General features: G+C 35.6%; 1 protein-coding gene across 1 annotated transcript; it reads left to right on the top strand.

Moving 5' to 3' along the window:
- Positions 1 to 15,111: 15,111 nt before the first annotated feature.
- LOC131313292 (glutamate receptor 3.2-like) lies at positions 15,112 to 19,987 on the top strand. Its single transcript, XM_058341528.1, has 4 exons — positions 15,112 to 15,525; positions 17,034 to 17,346; positions 17,900 to 18,273; positions 19,304 to 19,987. The coding sequence occupies exons 1-4, from the start codon at positions 15,178 to 15,180 to the stop codon at positions 19,646 to 19,648; spliced, it is 1,380 nt and encodes a 459-aa protein (XP_058197511.1). The 5' UTR covers positions 15,112 to 15,177; the 3' UTR covers positions 19,649 to 19,987.
- Positions 19,988 to 20,399: the final 412 nt, after the last annotated feature.

The raw sequence follows: 20,399 nt of genomic DNA, 5'->3' as shown, positions 1-20,399 counted from the left end.
CATCTTCTGCTTATTTTATTGTCAATGGCAATTAAAGGACACAGCCATTTTACTTGGCTGTTGGAAATCAAGGAGCAAATATTATCCTGTTCATAAATGTTCTGGGGAGAGGATTTCTCCGTGAGTATCGTGTGAATGTTTTAATGTGAAACTGCCACTACGTCGATATCTCTCTCTTTTTGTGCATGCCTCTTGTCACAATCCAAAACCGACCCTGGAAGTAATGACCGGCCAAGTGGGTGTTAAGCCGCTGAAGGCCTTCTCATATTCTAGTTTAGGAATTTCTAGCAGGGCACTGATAATGCCACGAGTGGCTTTGTTAATGCTACAAATTTTATTAGTGTCTTACCCTTAAACCCTTGCCTCTTGAGCTAACATCGTCTCTCTCCTTCACTTTTTCTAAAAGAATTCTCTTCATCCTACATCACTACATCAATTATCAAACCGACAGAACTTTCCTAATTTTACTTTCGACGTCAGAGACATGACATCAAACCTCTCTTTTCTTATGGCAAACCTACTCCTCTCTCTCTCTCTCTCTCTCTCTCTCTCTCTCTCTGTGTGTGTGTGTGTGTGTGTGTGTGTGTGTTCACCGGAGCAAATTTCGTTGAACAAGACCAAATCATTGCCGCCTTCTTTGCCATCGGAGATCTTGGAATCAAGCAATACCCCTACCAATTGATCTTCCCATCAAGCAATTTGTCTTCTGTGATAAGAGGGGAATGGGAGTGACGTTGTTGGCACATTTGTAGCGAGAGAAGAGGGATGAGAAGTCGGGTGGGTCTTGGAGTGACAGAGGCCCTCAAACCTCCCTGTCCTGGTCTCTTACTTTGGCTTCACCATCTACAACTGGGTTTTCCTCTGGCAAACACAATATTAGGAGAGAGAGAGAGAGAGAGAGAGAGAGAGAGAGAGAGAGAGTGACTGGTGGAGGGCAAAATTGGGAGATGAAAGTTATTGTCATGGCATTTTCCCCACCCCATACTTTTTGAGTATATGCATGTTTTAAAATGACGATGATGCTAGAAAGGGTATGCAGAAGTGTACAATAAATAACATAATTAGTCACAGAGCTTTTAAGTGTACAAGTATAAGAGCTTTTAAGTGTACAAGTATAATAATTACAAACCATTAGGCTACTTATGGTTGTCTACATAGCACCGACGAGCATTGATGAGTCGATGGCTAGACATGCTTTTTCTTGGAAAAATGTAAAACGTTTTGCATAAGTCAACTCGGGTGAGATACATATACTAAAATTGACCATGGAAATACTTCATATCATATAACAGTTCATGAGTAAAACAACACACACACATTCAAATATTTTCATTGAATTTCTAGTAACATGCATTTTAATCCCAACACTCATTCCTTTGGTCCAGGAGATAAATTTTTCATTTCTCTTTCACTTTTGCACATTCAAGCAATAATATAATTCAACGGTATATGTTGCCAGTCAGTTGGGCAGCGACCACATTGAAGAGTGGTATGATATCATTAACCAGTGGTGCCTCGCTGCATCTCCAACGTACCTTATAACCTCATGTCACTAGTTTCTTTAAATGTCCCCTAGTGCTCAGAATACCGTTTGAACGAACCATACTATTACAAGCATGCACCAATAACAAAGAAGATTCAAGTTTTCAAAATACATTGCCATAGTCTAATTTTAATAGTAACACATGTAAAATTTATGAACAAGCCATCACATGTACTCCCAATTATCAACATCAATTAAACCAAGTAAGATGCTCAAGTTTCACTCTTTTCAACAAAATCAGGCAATGACATTTTTATTCCAAAAATTTAGAAAACTGCATGTAATTAAGGCATGCGTAGCTCACCAAAAAGTTGCGTTGAAGGCACACGGCAATTCACTCCACATAACTTGCACCTAAACACATGATATGCTGGTGTTAGTTAAGCATCCTACATCCGAAATTAAACTAGGTACATTAGGTGGTAAAGTCCACAACTGGGGTAGTTTCATACTCTTTCCGTCCATTTTGAAATGTTTCAATTTGACTTTCACGCAGTTTTAGGAGTCAACATAATTGTTCCTCCAAAATATTACTTTCCACACTTACCCTCGATGGACACATCATCATTATACTTTTACTCATCAACTTTTCAAAAAAGAATTTACTTTTAGGGGCAAAATAGAAAATATACCAACTTTTATCCACTAACTTTACAAAAGGACACTTATTTAGGAATTATCCAAAATGGAATACAAGACACTTAAAAAGAAAATGAGGGAGTATTAGTTTTAGAAATCAGAATACTCTTTTAAACAATTAGGGTCAATTAGTACACTAAAAGTCTATAACTCTATTAATTTTTAGATATAGCTCTTCCTCTTACGTAAATCTGAGATACCAAAGTGAAAACCTCAAATCTATTTCCAATACCCCAATGAATTTAACTAAAGTCAGTCAACAACAACAACAAGGAATTTCAAATTAGGTTTCTACGATCCTATTTTTATGCAGGATTGATTTTGCTCCTAAACCAAATTACGATGGCAACTCCTGAATTCGAACTCTTTACCGGGAGGAAGAGTTTCACTTGTGTGAACTTTTAGGGGTTTGGGTGTGGCGAGTGTGATAGAGTTTTTGTGCGAGAAAGAGAGGTGCATTGCGCAGGAGTACTGTGTGTGTGTTGTATGCATGTGTGGGTTGTATGTGATTTTTCCTCACATCTATTCGTCTCTCCCCTCATGGCCCGTGTACCCGGCAAGTACCCCCAAGGGGGCTGCCCTCTCACCCTTTTTCTTTAGCTCACTCGGCACACCCATGGCAAATACTACTCGCAGTATAAATAGACAGCAATGTGCCTATTCGTCTTCTTCAAGATGCTTATCAAGCGGAAGAACCGAGCAGATGTTGATGTTTTAGTCTAGTACTGGGCCAATTTGTGTTGGAAATCCAGTCTTTAAAATGATGAAAGTGATGGGGTCGTCTCTTCAAGATTTGGAAACGATAGAAACCATTCGAGTCGCGTTAGGAGAATGCTTTTCCTAAAGACAGTATTTGCCCTCACCAGAAGGTGTGCACCAGGTTACAGCAAATCCGTCTTCAAGATAAATCAAATCCAAACTCTAGGTTTTTTCTGTCTGCGTTTGCACAAACAAAGACAAACAGAATATCCGCTAAGCGAATGTAAGAGAACCAAGGACTGATATTTTATTTATGTGGAATAATAGAATATCGGTTTGCCATTCTAGGAAGAGAATGTGTAGAGAGAGAGAGCAATTCAATATGAAATTTTTCGATCTATCGACTGACTTTACAAATAGCCTATTTATAGACTTATAAGCACCATTGTGTGAAATGTTGTGTCTCTAGTAAACAACCATAAGAAATGGTCATGTCTATTGAAGACAATTAATGGAAAGAACATGCCTATTAGTAGGCACCCTTTAAACAAATAATTAGGAAGGATCATGCCTCTTTGAGGCACCTCATGACTCACATCCCTTCCTAACAATTACAATTTTTTCCAAACGTACACACCCCAATTTAATGGGTGTTACAATCATTTACAAAAAGTCACAACTCATGTGAAAATGTGTAGCAACCTTTCACAAAAATCTCACTCAGTACTTTCCAAAAATTCCAAACTAAAATTCAATTTTATTTTGAAAAACTCCAACATCTTCCAGCCGAGGATGCTAGCCAGTTTGGGAGCCTTTTGAGTTATGACTCGTTGAAGGAGAGATTTGCTTCCCAACCTTGAGGAAAAGGTTGTACGTAATAGAGGGCGGGGGAATCATACGATTGCTATCCAACTTGGTATTGTCTTGATTTTCAGAATTTTAGGGGCATATGTTTTCTCACATTTTATTCCAGTAATTTTGTTATCTCCTTTCCTCGCAACTAGCTCCTTTTACTTGTATAATGTAGATGCCGTATGGCTATGGGTAAGCAATCAATAAGATTTTGCATGCCTTCTGGTTTAGAGGATATTGATCCCCTCGAAGCCATCTACTTCTTCTCTTTCTTTTTAAGCCACAAAATATCAGCGCTAGATCTAGAGCCTTGGTTCTATATATCCTGAGCTGGTTAGGTGATAATGGATTTGATTTTGATTAGGCTCGGCGGAGAGGTGAAGAAATGAATGCAAGCCATGGATGGGGTGGAAAGGAAAGAAGTGTAGAAACTTTACATCCACCTCAAAATTAATTTGCAATGAATGGAGAGGTCCCAAATGTTATTTAGTGATCACCCATTTCACTCTCAAGCGATGTGGAAACTCTATTTCCTTAACATCTCTCATCACGTGCAGCCGTATTTGAGGTCTGTCATGTGTGACCACTTTTTGGATTCTATTATCGTATAGCATTTTTGCTGGTCTGTTATTGTGGGGTGTGAATTGTGAATTTTATAAGTCCTATCATCGTACAATATTTTTGCTGGTCTATCATCATGGGGTGTGAATTATGAATTTTATAAAATGTGAAGTGGAAGGGGACCCGCTCTGATATCATGTAGAAACTTTACATCCATCGCAAAATCAATTGACAATAAGTAAAAAGGTCTCAAATGTTATTAAGTGATCACCTATTCTACTTCCAAGCGATGTGTGACTCTATTTATTTAACAAGAAGAGCAAAAGGAAATCACAGAAAAAGAAGAAAATTAGATTTCAAGACTTAGTACCTATCAACATCGAGTTTCATTATGCCTCAATCAATTTTCCCATTGGATGTATTTTTATTTTATTTTGTTTCCTTTCCATGGCTTTGTACTATGTCATATCCTCTGTGGCTAGTATTTGGTCTCATCTCGATGTACTCTTTATCAAGTTTTTAATAAAAATTTTGTTGTCTATAGAAAAAAACATCGAGTTTAATTAATATTGAAAGTCATGATCATGTTCGGTATTTGATCAAATTTTTATGAACCCAATCTGATCAAATTCGTGCTTGTGACCCATTCTAGTTAGATGGATGCACGAGATACCTGCAACAGGCCAGCCCATGGTAGTCTCCCGGCCCGTGCCCAGTCTAGCTATGTCGGTCCGTAGTCATCTTGACTACCCGGGCTTTGATTGACTTGTTGTCCACAAACCTAGTCGTTTATGATATTAGCTTTTGTATTCTTTGTCTACTTTATCTTATCTCATTCGGATAAATAATCCATTTGACTTTTTTTTTTGTTCTTATTCAATTTTTATTTTTTGTATTTGTTAATTTTTATCAATTTTTTGAGAATTATTATTTTATCATGACGAAAGGAATCTAAAAAGTAAAAAATTATAATCAAATTTTTTTTTAATAAAAACGAAAATACCAAGGGTTGTTCGGCTAAATAAGCGAAATGAATTTTTTTTTTGTCTTTATTAATTTTTTTTTTGTATTTGTTAGTTTTTTGTCAACTTTTTGTGGATTATTACTTCGTCATGACAAGAGGAATCTAAAAAGTACAAAATTATGATCGAAACCTAAATTATTTTGAATAAAGATGAAAAAATTGGCTTATTTTTGTTTTTATTCAAAAAATTTATGTTTCGATCATAATTTTTTACTTTTTAGATTCCTCTCGTTAAGAAGAATCAATAACCCACAAAAAATTGACGAAAAACTAACAAATGCGGAAAAAAAATTGAATAAGGACAAAAAAATAAGCCGTTTGGTTTATTTAGCCGAGCAACTAGTTTTACAAGGGATCATTCAGAGCCTGAGTAGAATCCCAATAACGTGCTCATGAATTCCATCTCTTAATTATAATACTCCCTCTGTCACAATTTGCTTGCCCGTTTTGAAAAAACTAGTTTTTATGGGTAGAATGATGGGAATTATAATTGGTATTAACTTTCTCAATTTGTCCCTACTTTATGCTTTGACATGATACTTAGAAAAGAAATGGTGAAAGAATAATGTTGCACAACTTTTTATGTTGATTTTTCAAAATAAACATTTATTTTGGGACATCTAATAAAAGGAAGAATGACCAACAATTTCGGATGGAGAGAGTAGTCCTGTTGTAGGGATGACATAGGAATTAAGATCGACTATGGGTACTGACGTCCCATAGGATAAATATCATGTACTTATGGTGCGTGCGACCCTTTATTAATTAATGGTCCCACCCGGATAATCCGAAAGCATACCATGAATTTAAAATATTTGTTCGACTAGTCTCGTAAAAAAGGATACATGTAAGTTTTTGATCCAATTTTTCAATTTTTATTAAGAATTCCGAATTCCAACTTCTGATTGAAAATTTGAAATGTCCGATGAAGCACTTACGGATATTGAATAGAGCCAACTTTTTATGAGACCACTTGAAAAAGTATTTTAGAATCATTGAACGGTTCAAATCATTCGTGTGGGATCCTATAGCCTCCCGCACACGCCGGCCATTTGTACATAATTTGTACGCAATGGGTCAGTACCCATAGCATTTTGGGGAATTAATGGGAGCTAAAATCGAGTACAATGTGACAGACTAGCTAGAATCACATGTACTCCCAATTATTAACATCAATTAAACGAAGTAAGAGGCTCGAGTTTCACACTTTTCAACAAAATTAAGCAATGACTTTTCATTCCAATAATTTAGAAAAATGCATGTAATTAAAGTATCCGTAACTCACCAAAAAATAGGGTTTAACTTAGCACACGGCAATTCACTCCACAGAACTTCACCTGAACACATGATATGCTGGTGTTAGTTAAGAATCCTGCAACCGAAATTAAACTAAGTACATTAGGTGGTAAAGTCCATAACTGGGGTAGTTTCATATTAGTTTTAGAAGTCAGAATACTCTTTTAAAAAATTAGGGTCAATCAGTACACTAAAAGTCTAAATCTCTACTAATTTTTAGATATATCTATTCGTCTTACGTAAATCTGAGATACCAAAGTGAACACCTCAAATCTAGTTCCAATACCCCAATGAATTTAACCAAAGTCAGCCAACAACAACAACAATGAATTTCAAATTAGGTTTCTAAGTTCCTATTTTTATGCAAGATTGATTTTGCTCCTAAACCAAATTACTATGGTAACTCCCGAATTTGAACTCTTTGCCGGAAGGAGGGGTTTCACTTGTGCAAAATTTTAGGGGTTTGCGTGTGGCAAGTGCGATAGAGTTCTTGTGCGAGAAAGAGAGGTGCGGTGCGCGTGAGTGTGTGTTATATGCATGTGTGGGTTGTATACTTGTATGTGATTTTTCCTCACATATATCTATTCTCCTCTCACCTCATCTATTCTCCTCTCACGTGAGGTGCGGTGTGGGTATACCCGGCAAGTACTCCCCAAAGGGGCTGCCCTCTCACCCTTTTTCTTTAGCCCACTCGGCACACCCATGGCAAATACCACTCACGGTATAAATAGACAGCAATGTGCCTATTCGTCTTTTTTTTTTTTGTTATTCGTTAAACCTAATCTCTTCTTCAAGATGCTTATCAAGCGGAAGAACCGATCAGATGTTGATGTTTTAGTCTAGTGGGCCAATCTTCCAGTAGAGGATGCTAGTTTGGGAGCCTTATGACTCACAGAAGGAGAGAGATTTCCAGAGTTTATTGCTATTTGCTACCCAACCTTGAGGAAAAGGTTGTAATAAAGGGTGGGGGAGTCATACGATTGCTATCCAATTTGGTATTGTCTTGATTTTCCGAATTTTAGGGGTTAATTCCGCCATATTTTTTGTCACATTTATTTCCAGTAATTTTGTTATCTCCTTTCCTGGCAACTCCATTTACTTGTATAATGTAGATGCCGTATGGCTATGTGTAAGCTATCAATAAGATTTTGCATGCCTTCAGGTTTAGAGGATATTGATCCCCTTGAAGCCATCTACTTCTTCTCTTTCTTCTTTTGTTCTTCTTTTTAAGCCAAAGAATATCAGCACTAGATCTAGAGCCTTGGTTCTATATATCGTGTGCTGGTTAGGTGATAATGGATTTGATTTTGATTAGGCTTGGCGGGGAGTTGTAGAAATGAATGCAAGCCATGGATGGGGTGGAAATTAAAGAAAAGAAGAGCAAAAGGAAATCACAGAAAAAGATCAAAATTAGATTTCAAGACTCGGTACCTATTAATATCGAGTTCAATTAATTGATATTGAAAGTGACCATGTTCGGTATATGATTAAATTTTGATAAACCCGAATTCAAAATCGTACTTGTGACCCATTCTAGCTAGCTAGCTAGATGGATACACGAGATACCGATAACAGGCCCATGGTAGTCTCCCGTGCCCAGACTGGCTATATATCGGTCCCTAGTCATTTTGACTACCCGGGGTTTGATTGACTTGTTCTCCACAAACCTAGTCGTTAACTTACGATATCAAAGCTTTGGATTCTTTGTCTACTCTTAGTTTCTACAAGGGAAAATTCAGAGCCAGCTAGCTGAGTAGAATCCAATAATGTCCTCATGATTTTCATCTCTTAATTAATTCTTACTTTCAAAGTCCTGTTGTACGTAGGGAAGACACAGAAATTAAGACCGACGACTATGGGTACCGATCCATAGGATAAATATCATGTCCATATGGTGAGTGGGACCCTTTATTAATGGTTCCACACCGGACCACACAGATGTTTCGAAACAGTTCCGTAAATTTAAAATTTTGTTCGACTAGTCCCGTTAAAAAATCAGGTTATTTGGATACATTTGAGTAGTTGATCCAATCTTTCAATTTTTATTCAGAATTAATTTCGAATCCTAACTTCTGATTGAAAAATTGAAATATTCAATGAATTGCTTAGAGATATTAAATTGAGCTAATTTCTTACGAGATCACTTGAAAAAGTATTTGAAAATCATTGAACTGCTTGGATCAACCGTATGAGATCATGAGATCCTATAGCCACCTGCACACGTGATCTGTGCATAATCTGTATGCAATGGTTCTGTACCCATAGCATTTTTGAGAATCAATGGGAGGTAAAATCCAGTACAATGTGAAAGACTGGAATCAGGAATTGGAAGATAGTGCATGGGAATTATTCAGAGCCACATATCTCATCTTGTCGAGGAGGAGTGGGGAAATCGAATACTCAAGCGTGTGGAAATTAAACTCCAAATTAAAAGCTGTCAATACAACTAGTGTCTGTAGTTAAAGCTTTGACGAAAAATTAAAAGATTTTGTGGGCAAAAATACAATTGCTGTCTTATTTAACGGTAAATTTGTAATTAATAGAAAGAATATAAACTCCGTGTACCTTTGCGGCTTTGTCCCTGTCCAGCTCTGTTCCTCTCCAACTTAGAATTTTTTTTTGGACCCAACAGTTTCTTGCAAGGCTCTCGCAAAGACTCAAAACAAGTTCGATCATCACAATAGGGCTCAATAGTAGCTAGGCCCTAGTTGCCAAAAGATTTACCAACAGATCGAAGCAGCATGTTCCTTGTATTAAAGGAGGTACCTAAAGAAAAAGAATCAAAAGGGTATTTTATAATACTCCATGAGCCATAAAAATGACTGTAAACTATATCTCTTTGAAGGTGGCATTTCAGTGTTGAATTAGATACATATTCATGTCATATTGCAGTTTCACGTGCAAATCTGGACGGAAGAGTAACAAATTAAAAGTGCTAAGAGAAGCTAAATGATGGATTAAGAGGGCAATGCGAAAGATTTTCTCAAAGAAGGGGGTAAAGTGCAATGTGACACTCATCAGAGAGCAATACTGACCGGCATTGCTAAAGTCTTGTTGACTCAAAGTCATCGACTGTTGTTCTCCAGCATTAATTAGAATTTGAACTTTCATACACCAAGAATTTCAAAAAAAAAAAATTCAAATTCCTTAAGTCCTAAGAATCCACCAAGAATTTTCCATTGTCGATCTTCTGGCCACCCAAGTTATTTGTTTATATCTCTGTTCCCATATATTTTGTGTCTTTAGATTGTGCTAGGTTTTTTTGGCCAAAAAAATTTTTTTTATGAAACTTGGGCGGTCATAAATAGTGTATTCCGGATTATTTTCGGGTAACATTTCTTTGTACATAGCATTTCTGTTGCATTTATCAAAAAGTTGGGTGAGGAAAGTGAAATTTATTGTATATTTAAACTGATTACGTACTTGTGACCCATTGTACTTGTAACCCATTTTAGATGGATGAATGAGATACCTGTAAAATAGGCTCTTCTCCCGTACCCAGACTCCATATATGACAATATTGACTGACTGACTACCCGGGCTAGCTTGACCTTAATTTTGAAGGGATTGACTTGTTCTCCACAATTAACTAGTGGTTCGTATGAAAGCCATTGGGATTCTTTGTCTACTCTTAATTTTACATAGAATCATGGTTTGAACTATTGGTGAGGTTCTGGGCATATACTTATGAATCTAGACCTCTTGATTATTGTCTTTGGTTGGGATTAATAACCCTTCTTTGTATGATTTTCTCGATTGCATCAATTAAATCGATCTTCTACCATTTTGGCAAAAAAATAAAATAAAATTGGTGATATGTATGTTACGGGATTAACAGACAAGCATTGGTATCAATAGGTATCGATTAGTAAAATTAAGGCCGATGTTGTGAAGTGAAGAAAAATTGCTTAATGTATCGGTGATGCGTAATAGTATCGGCAGATACGTAACGACGGTAACAAACCGATACGGATGATATGGACAAAATACCGGCGTTAAGGGAAAAATATGCCGCGGTTATGGTAGGAATTAATGGGATCTAGCATTTAGAGCCACAATTGGAATTCGTTGAGGGAACATTCGGAAGATACTGCATGCGAATGGTCAATTGGAATATGTGAAAATCTTTCCTACGGATATTTCTGTGAAAAAAGTTGTGCGGAGCACCATCACTCGCGTCCAAATTGTATTGGACAGTGCAAATTTAAATGAAACATTTTCTCATTTAAATTCGGACCGTCCAAAATTGAAACGGACGGCTGCGATCGCTCACCTCCATGATTGTCTTATTCACGGCTCCTCCGTAAATATGAGGAAGACACTGCATGCGAATAATCAGAAGTCAGAATCGATAAAATTCTTGAAGCTTTGACAAAACAATGATTTTGCGGCATCAAAATGCAGTTGATGTCTTCTATAGTTGTACCTTCGTTCCTGGTCCTTTAATTAAATTTATTACTCCCTCCGTTCCAATTTAATAGTTCATCGTTCTATTTTAACTGAATAAAAAAGTAGTTATATCTTTCTTTATTTTTTTTGACGGTGAAAAAGGAATATTATATTAAGAAAGAAGCCCTACACCACGGCAATCAAAAGCTATTCAAGCTCCATGGATTGACAAGAAATCAATCCGAACAACGCCCAAAAGAGTCACCCCCGAAAGGAACCAGTGAAACAGCACCAAAACCACAGTAAAACACCCCCACTCACCCACAAACAAAAACACCCCTACCCCCCACTCAGGACAAGACACCCCTCTACCCAAAAACCAAAACACACCCCACCAAAACCCTAACCCAAGAAGCAAAGAATTAGAAAACTAGGCCTGAATATTGTTTGATAGACTTTGATTAGTTCTATAAAAATATTTTTAAAATCACATAAAATATTATAAATTACAAGATACTATCAATTAAAAGTGACACGAACTCTGAAAAATACTATTGAAGTGATGATAGTGTCACGTTTAACTGATAGTATTTTTAACTGTAACATTAAGAAATGTTAGAGTGTGTAAATAAGAAATGTTAGAGTGTGTAGATGTTAGAGTGATAGAGTTAAAATTTTTATTTCTTAATATTATTATTTACTTTTAACTCTGAAAAATATTCCACACTCTAACATTTCTTAATTACACATCATCATTTATATTATTTCACTTTGGCCCATTGAATTTATTTTTGGAATACTTTTTTGGATCTACGTTCATGAAAAAAAAATATAAGATTTATGACTAGTATATAATAACAAATAAGGAAAAAAACCTAGCAGTGACGAGACTACATAAGTTGGGGATAAAAAAAAATTGTCACATATAATAATTGCATTTTTTAAAATTCTTGTCATGGCGGTCGCCGCCATTAGACCTCCTTTGTTCCATCATTGGTTAGCATGTCCGCTGGCGCAAGTCATTATAGGTCATACATTATAATGATGCAATATTATAGTGTATGGCCATTTATTATAAATTCTCTCACCAAAAGTGCAATAAAAAAACTCTTAACCAAAACTCTCTCTTAAATCAAGTCTCGCAAAATACTAATTTCCACAAAAAAAAAAAAAACATTTACTGGCTTCTCCAATCCAAATGGATGAATCTTCAATCAATCAAACAAACAAACAAACAAACAAATTAATGAAGTGCGGAGTCTTCCAATATTGGATTTGAGCAAAAAAATTCCACACACAATCCTTCTCAAATACGAGAATGACTATGTGTGGGGATAAGCTCATTCAATGTGCATTTGAGATATTTCGTTTGTTTATTTTAGCAGACTTTCAGTGAAGACTCTTGCAGTCAGCTTCAATAACAACATATGATGCCCTTGTTTGCCACCAGCTGATAAAGTGGGGACCTATTAATTCAGTGGAAAATGAATTTCATTCAGTCCTTTTCGATTCCCTCGTTCAACAATAAGTTGATAATATTCTCTCATTAGACACTAAACCATCATTCTCAATTAAATGAAACCAAAAAGAGAAACCAAGAATATTTGAATAGTACACATACGTACTTGTCAGCAAGATAATTCCCAGGTCAAGAAATCCTCCCATAGTAACTTCTGATCTGGTTCTTAATTCTCGATCTTATGAATGTTATAGTTGGAATGGTCTCGAAAGACAATTTAAGGAATCTATCTCCAACTAATTAATTAAAAGTGGCACGAGACACTGAGATATACGTGATTATAAAAAGTAAGAAATACAGCTATCTCCAAAAAATGTTTTCTAATGAACCTGGCTATATTTGAATCGGATTGATCACTCTTAATTTTGGTTAGCTCATTAGTTTTGGTTGCATAGTCATAGTCGTAGATTTGATTGGGATCAAGCAAAAATAAACTAAATTAAGAATACAAGAATATCCACGTGGTTGTGTTCCCGAAGCACTGGAAAATCTTTGTGTATATATATATATATTCTCGTACTCACTAATTTTTTTATGCTGGATTGAAGACTCATCTTTCTACATGACTCGATATCCAACCTAATAGAACGACTAATTTGGAGATAGATCTCATCCACTGTTTATTAGCAGGGATTCAATTAAAGTCGAGATAAAGTTCGTAAAGACTGATCCTCAATACAAAAATGCATTGCACTATTAATAGTTATCGGCTCCAAAAAAAATAAAATAACATAACAAAAACTAAACTAAATGATGTTTGTCATTTACACAAGGAGTATGAAAAATGACTAATTTTAATTTTGGGCATCGATAATGACATAATAATTAAATTTCCTTAATTTTTTAGGTTCAGTTGTTTAAGGGTTAGAGTGTGGAATTTTTTTTCTTAATTACAAATCATCATTTATATTATTTCACTTTGGCCCATTGAATTTAGTTTTGGAATACTTTTTTGGGTCTCCTTTCTTGAAAAAAAAATAGAAGATTTATGACTAGAATGTAATAAAAAAATAAGAAAAAAAACCTTGCAATGGCGAGACTATATAAGTTGGGGATAAAAAATATTGTCACATATAATAATTGCATTTTCTAAAATTCTTGACGTGGCGGCCGCCACCACTGGACCCCCCTGGTTCCATCCTTGCTAGAGTCGCTTGAGCAACAAATCTAATGCACGTTCCCACATTTTTCTACCACTGATTCCGCTGATCCCATTATCTTATCGACTACTATAATCACTAATTTCCCTTAAAAAGACTTGATTTTTCCTTCCACCTTATTTCCTTACCAACCTCTATCTTTAAATCACACAATACAATTGATATTCGGATGAAAAAAAAAAAACAATTGATATACTTTTTTTTTTTTTTGGCCAAACAAAATTTGGGTTACTCTTTAAAACAGAAGCTCAAAAAAATTACAAAAATGCTACTTGCACAACCGTTGTGTTGGTTGTGTGCGTAATTCTGACCGTCCTAATGTATTTGGATGGTCTAGATTTTAAACACACTCTTCCAAAAAAAAGTCTAACTTTTATGGAAAATAGTTTGAGTGAATCCTGGTCATTTATTACAGCAATGGACGGCTAGAGATTGGTTGTGTATTGTATTTTACACAACTATTGTGTGTGTAGCACTTTTGAAAAAATTAATAAGTTACAATTCAATAATAAGGGATACAAATCAAAATGTGATTTTGCCATGGGATTTGCCGAAAATATAGATCTTACAAAATTACACATATCAATCATTATACAATCACATACAAACACTTACACACATACACTCACAAAGGTGATGGGCATCACTTTTGTGAATTGTGAGTGTATGTGTGTAAGTGTCTGTGTGTAGTTATAAACTTATTGTTACACAAATATGGATGTCAATATGTCATATTGGGTTTTGAAGTCCAAATCTCGACGGAAGAATCCTAATAGATACAAAATGATACTTCATCCGTCCTACTCAAGGGACTTTGCTAAAGCCTAAAGTCTTGATCAGCGCGTATTACTGTTCAACATTAGAACTTTCAGTACGCACAGAATTTCGAAGTCCTTACGTCCTAAGAAAAAGGAATTAATCCACCTTCTCTCTCTCTCTCTCTCTCTCTGTGTAGGGAGACAGACATCTCCAAACATTACGCGTACGTATAAAACTATAAATAAGTCAAATAATCAATTAATTAACTCACAAACTAGTACGACTTTGCCATTATTATTAAAAAAAAAAAAAATGGGCTCTCCTCCACTCCAGCGCAACTAAACCGATCATCTTGTCCAACCCAGTAGAACTGTTGATATCATTCCTTATTATTATTATTATTCTCTCTCAAGTCTCCGTTGTCGAAGAGTAACCGAAGGGGCTAAAAGATACTAAATGATAGATCAAAAGAAGGCAAGGTGTAGGATTTTTTTGATGATTGGGGTGAAGTGGAAAGTGCGACAATTCAAGGGGCTTTGCCAAGTCTTGTCGACTGTAAGGCATGCACTTGGTTGTTGAGCATTACTATTCAATATTTGAACCTTCTCTCTCACTCTCTCTCTCTCTCTCTCTCTCTCTCTCTCATTTATAAAACTATATATAAATGATGAACCACTAGTTCAATATAACTAACTCATAAAGTACGACTCTTGCCATCATTTTAAATCCCAAAAAAATGCCTTTCCTCCACTCTAGCACAATTAAACCAATCTTCTTGTCCATGCCAATACTGTTGACATCATTCCTTCTTGTTGTCTCTCAAGTCTCTGTTGCTGAAGCTGTTTATTGTAAAGGATATAATGAGAGTGACACATTTACAATAGCAGTTCCAGGCAAGGCCTCTTTTAAAACCTTTGTGAATATAACGCCACATCCTGAGAATCTAGACCAGAAGAAGAATTACTCCGGTTTTTGCATTGATGTTTTTAAAGAGGCTCTGGAGCGATTGGGTTGTGATCTGCCTTTCACATATGTGGAGTTCAATGGGACGTATGATGAATTAGTTCAAAATGTCAGCGACAAGGTAATCAATCTCTCTTCGACCTCTTTTCCTTTGCATTGGTTTCATGACTACGTTGGTCATTTGCCTTTTCTAGCCAATGTGTACTATTCGGGACACAATTAACTTACCATGTAATTCATGGATAAATATAATTTACGACTGCAAAATTTATCCAAAGGTTGCATATAAAAGATTAATATAAGTTAAGAGACACAATGATCCCCATAGACCTATACCAAATGAAATGAATAGAAAAGAACAAAAGAAACATAGTACTCAGTTTTTCACGGGTCAATTTCTTCTCATTTTTCCAAACCCAAGTCCGAATATAGATGGATTTTTTATTATTTATTCAAAAACAATTTATTGTAAGTTAATTTTTTTGTTTAATGTTTGTATTTTTTTTGATCCTAACGTGTATTTGCAACAATAATAATTTTGTACCAGCAAGATAATGAGGTTTAATAAATAAATTTTATGTTTTAAAGTAATTAAAAACATAACAAATGAAAGAATAATAGATCTCCTCTTAGTTATCAAATTTGATAGTAATGAAATCAAAAAATACTAAAAATAAATATTGAACATATATGTTATATATTAGATATTCCCAATATATTTCGAAAATATGTCTAGTGCAATTGGTCAAATACGCGCGCGCATGGGTATGGTTAGTTGAAAGGCCCAGTTTCGAAACACAGGAGGCGCTAGAAATTTATTTTTGTCCCATATGAAAACGAAATTAGCAACGAATTGCCATTGTTACCTATTGGAGACAAAAACCAATTGGCGATGAAATTTCTATATACTTTCTAAAACAAACGCTCTAAAAAAGAAAAATCAATAAGTTACAATTCAATAATAAGGGATACAAATTAAAATATGATTTTGTCATGGAATTTGCCAAAAATATAGACCTTACAGAATTACACATATATGCATGTCATATTGGGTTTTGAGGTCCAAATCTGGACGGAAGAATCCAAGGGGCTAGGAGATACTTCTGTGTGCCTTTTGTGTTTCATTGCTTTCGTAAATTAAATATATTCACCAAAAGGTTTGCATTAAAATTCATAACATCACTTTGAATTTATAGCATTCCCATGTAATGATTCATTGTCTTGATGTTCGATCGGAATTTAATTTTCTGCATACTATATGGAATTAATGCTATATAGATATTATGAATTTCTATGCAAAATCAAGGAGACACATACCGTATGTACACACCAATAGGAATTAATGCGTACGCATGGTAACATTTGTCTTTTACGTGCCCGTTTTAGTTTTGCTACAAGTTATCAAAACAACACTCACACATAAAATGATGAATTGGTGTGACAGCGACATAGGAGTATATTTTAGATGCTTTACGAAAGAAATTCCTCTGTAAAACTGAATTTTGCAGATTAAAAAAAGGGTACGTAGTGACATGATTAAATTCTTCAGTATATGTTTTTGTTTCCATATTTTTCAATGTTTTAACATATATCCTTTTCAACATGTGGATTATAATTACGAAATGGAAGAATTATAGCGCCGCCGTAGGTGATATAACAATACTAGCCAGACGTTGGGAGCTGGACGTGTCATTCACCGCACCATTCACGGAATCGGGCCTAACGTTGGTGGTTCCAGTGAGGCCCGGTCCAAAGGCGGGGATATTTCTCAAGCCTTTCACTACGGGGATGTGGTTGGCTACAGCGGCTGTTTTGGTCTATACAATGTTCATAGTCTGGTTCGTCGAACGTCAGTCCAGGAACGAAGAATTCTGTGGCCCGTTGAGCAATCAACTTGGAAATGCTCTCTGGTTCACCTTTTCTTCACTGTTCCTCGCTCACAGTAAGTATAACGAGATTGATTAAATTCTATACGCGTGTAACATGAACATAGGGGTTTCGCATATCCAATCAAAGATGACACGCCCTAAATTCATTAAAAATACTAACAAAATGGATACCATTTTCGACTATGGGTTTTTCTAGTAGTGAATAAGTTAAATAAGGCAACTAATCGGATCACCAGAAAAAAAAAATGCATCTTCTAGAAAAAAAAAAGTTATGGCGGATTCTTGAAAATTCTTTTTTTTTTTTTGCTCGGCAAAAGAAATATTATTATACCTCAAAAGGATACATCGAGAAGGAGCACCTTAGCCATCAAACATATAATTTATATATGTACCTTTTTTCCTTGCTGTCATGAAACACGATCTAAAAGTACTCAATTTTGCCGATCAAAAAACAATTTAAAGCCGGATAAAAAAAGAGTAATCGACTTTGATTCTATGATCTTGAATCAAACAACCATTTTTCTTTCTAATGATGATGTGAATTTTCTAGTCAATTACCGTTTTCCTTTATTTTTTTACCAATCGTTCAATATTTGAATTGTGCAGGGGAGAGGATTCAAAGCAACTACGCTCGGATTGTGGTTGTGGTGTGGCTTTTCTTGGCATTGGTCTTAACGAGTAGCTACACCGCTAACCTTACATCAATGCTCACAGTGTCACGACTCCAACCGAAACAATGGTCCCCAAAAACAGTCGGTTGTGATGAAAATGCATTCATGCCGAAATACATTCGAGACGAGCTTAACTTCACGAATAATATTATAACTATCAAGGATGAAGACGAGTATCGAGCGTGCTTCAAGAATGGCACTATATCGGCAGCATTTCTCGAGAACCCTTATGCCAAAGCTTTCGTGAACACATATTGCAGGAATTTTACCCTCATTCCAACCAAATATAGCTTTGGAGGATTTGGCTTTGTGAGTATTGAACACTAGTTTATTTTTATTTATTTATTTTTGCACTTGTTTTATTCCAAAGAACTTGATGACAATAAAGCATATAGTGGCGGTCTTAGGAGGCTCATGCAAGCTCTAATAACACACACAACAAAGTAACCAGAATTGAGTTTGAGTACTCTTGGATGGTTGAACCATCATCATTATTTTTTTTACTAGGCAAAAAGAATTTATTTATCTTTATAAAGGATTACAAAAATTAAAAGGATCAATGACACACCAACAAGAAGCCTCTCGAGACCTAAGGGAAGGCAAGAAGCCAGCTGAAAGAAAAAACCCACATAAACCAAAACAGCCCAAAACAATCAGCTGAAAGAAAAAAACCCAAAAGCACCGAAAGAAAAACACCCCAAACCCTAGCACATATTAATGCAGCAAATCCTCTTGCAAATCCATTTCATATCATAATACTATAAAACGGACAGATGTGATCACCTATCTCGCTATTCTAGTTATAGAAAGAGTCCCCTACCCTTTCCTTTCTTAAATAGTAATACGGCATTATCTTTAACTATATATATCTAGGTTTAAAAAACGTAATGTTACTCAACCTTGGTTAGCTTTGTTAATTTTTCATTAACATATTTATTATTGTTAGGATTACCAAAAAAGGAAAGTTAAAAAAGAAAATCAAGAGCAATTTTACCGTCAAGAAACTTCTTTTCACTGCTGGCAAAAACAACAAGTAGGCCTATTAGGTTTTGGGCTTGTCCCTTCGGGTGTCTCCTTGGTTGGCATCTTGCCAATTTAGGAATCGGATATGAAATTGGGCATTTGTTGCTCTCTCCTTGCTTCTGTTAATCTTTGTATTTTCTTCGAAGATTAATAAAAATAATTCGCCATTCAAAAAAAAAACAAGTAGTTGAAATAGATGTCCTCAATTTTTTCAATCAAGGGTGATGTGTCGCTTCTTAATTGTACATGCTTAAATTCCTAAGTTTATGCTGCACGCTTTTACAATAGAATTATCTTCATTCATGTTTTTATGCAGATATTTCAAAAAAAATATTCTCCATTAGCCGCTGATTTCTCAAAAGCCATTCTCAAACTCTCACAGCTAGGGGAACTGAAAAGGCTGGAAAAGAAGTGGTTAACCCCCAAAGCGTGTTCACAAACTCAAACTACGACGGAGGACGTTGATAGCCTAGAATACTCTGAAACTAGGATGGACGACGTTGATAGCCTGGACCTCCTAAGCTTTCGGGGCCTATTCTTCTTCTCACTCGCCACTTCCTCTGTCTGTTTTCTTCTATTCCTGGGGCACCTACTAAAGGACTATATATACCGCAGTCCTAAGCCAGTGGCAGACGGGAATGAAAATAATGAGATCGTTTAGACCAAGGGCACGGCCGCGTTTACAGATTGTATAGTACAGTATTAGTTAGTTTCCATCCTTTCCTACATTTGTAATTATACTTTCTCCGTTCTATATTGAGAGTTTCATACTCTCTCTCTTGCCATTTTTCAAATCAAAAAATCAGCTACTTCCGTGTATAATTTTTCGAATTTTTTCACACCTTATTAAAGATCTCGATTAGTACTTTAATTTGGTGCGAAAAAATTCAAAAAATTATACACGGAAGAAGTAGATTTTTTGATTTAAAAAAATAACACGACTTTTCGCCGTGGACTTTCAATATGGAACGGATGGAGTAGTAAATAAGAGGAGGACTACTAAAAGTTTTTTTTTTCTCGGCCGGACTGCTAAAAGTTTGCACTTTTATATACTGAGTTGTTTTCGTTATTATAGTAAATTCGTTATTGTTTTGATTAATACTACTAAACGTTTGCACTTTGTTATATATTCAGAGTTCTTTTCGTAGTTTTGTCCAGATCAAAGACACAGAACTCCTTCGGTTTTTTTTTTCTTTTTTTCTTGTGCTAAGCAAAGAAAGATTTTGTTAATTAGTGAAGGCGAAGTACAAACACTTATTAAATGGATGATGGGAAAAAAGGGCATTACAATCCCATGAGCATAAAACTAGGTTGGCAGCTTTTCCAAAGACAATCATATATATGACGACCCAAAACCGCAAAAAAAAAAAAAAGAGGGATGGCAAGGAGTCAACCCAAATACAAAGCTTGAA

The sequence above is a fragment of the Rhododendron vialii genome, chromosome 13a, assembly GCF_030253575.1.
Source record: "Rhododendron vialii isolate Sample 1 chromosome 13a, ASM3025357v1".
In the NCBI taxonomy this organism is placed as follows: domain Eukaryota; kingdom Viridiplantae; phylum Streptophyta; class Magnoliopsida; order Ericales; family Ericaceae; genus Rhododendron; species Rhododendron vialii.
This window is presented reverse-complemented; position numbering and strand designations above follow the sequence as displayed.

Bases quoted from the DNA above. Each gene is read 5' to 3' on its own strand.
- LOC131313292 (XM_058341528.1), top strand. From the start codon at position 15,178: ATGCCTTTCCTCCACTCTAGCACAATTAAACCAATCTTCTTGTCCATG. The intron at 15,526-17,033 runs GTAATCAATCTC...ACGAAATGGAAG, and splicing joins TTCAAAATGTCAGCGACAAG to AATTATAGCGCCGCCGTAGG. The intron at 18,274-19,303 runs GTGAGTATTGAA...GTTTTTATGCAG, and splicing joins GCTTTGGAGGATTTGGCTTT to ATATTTCAAAAAAAATATTC.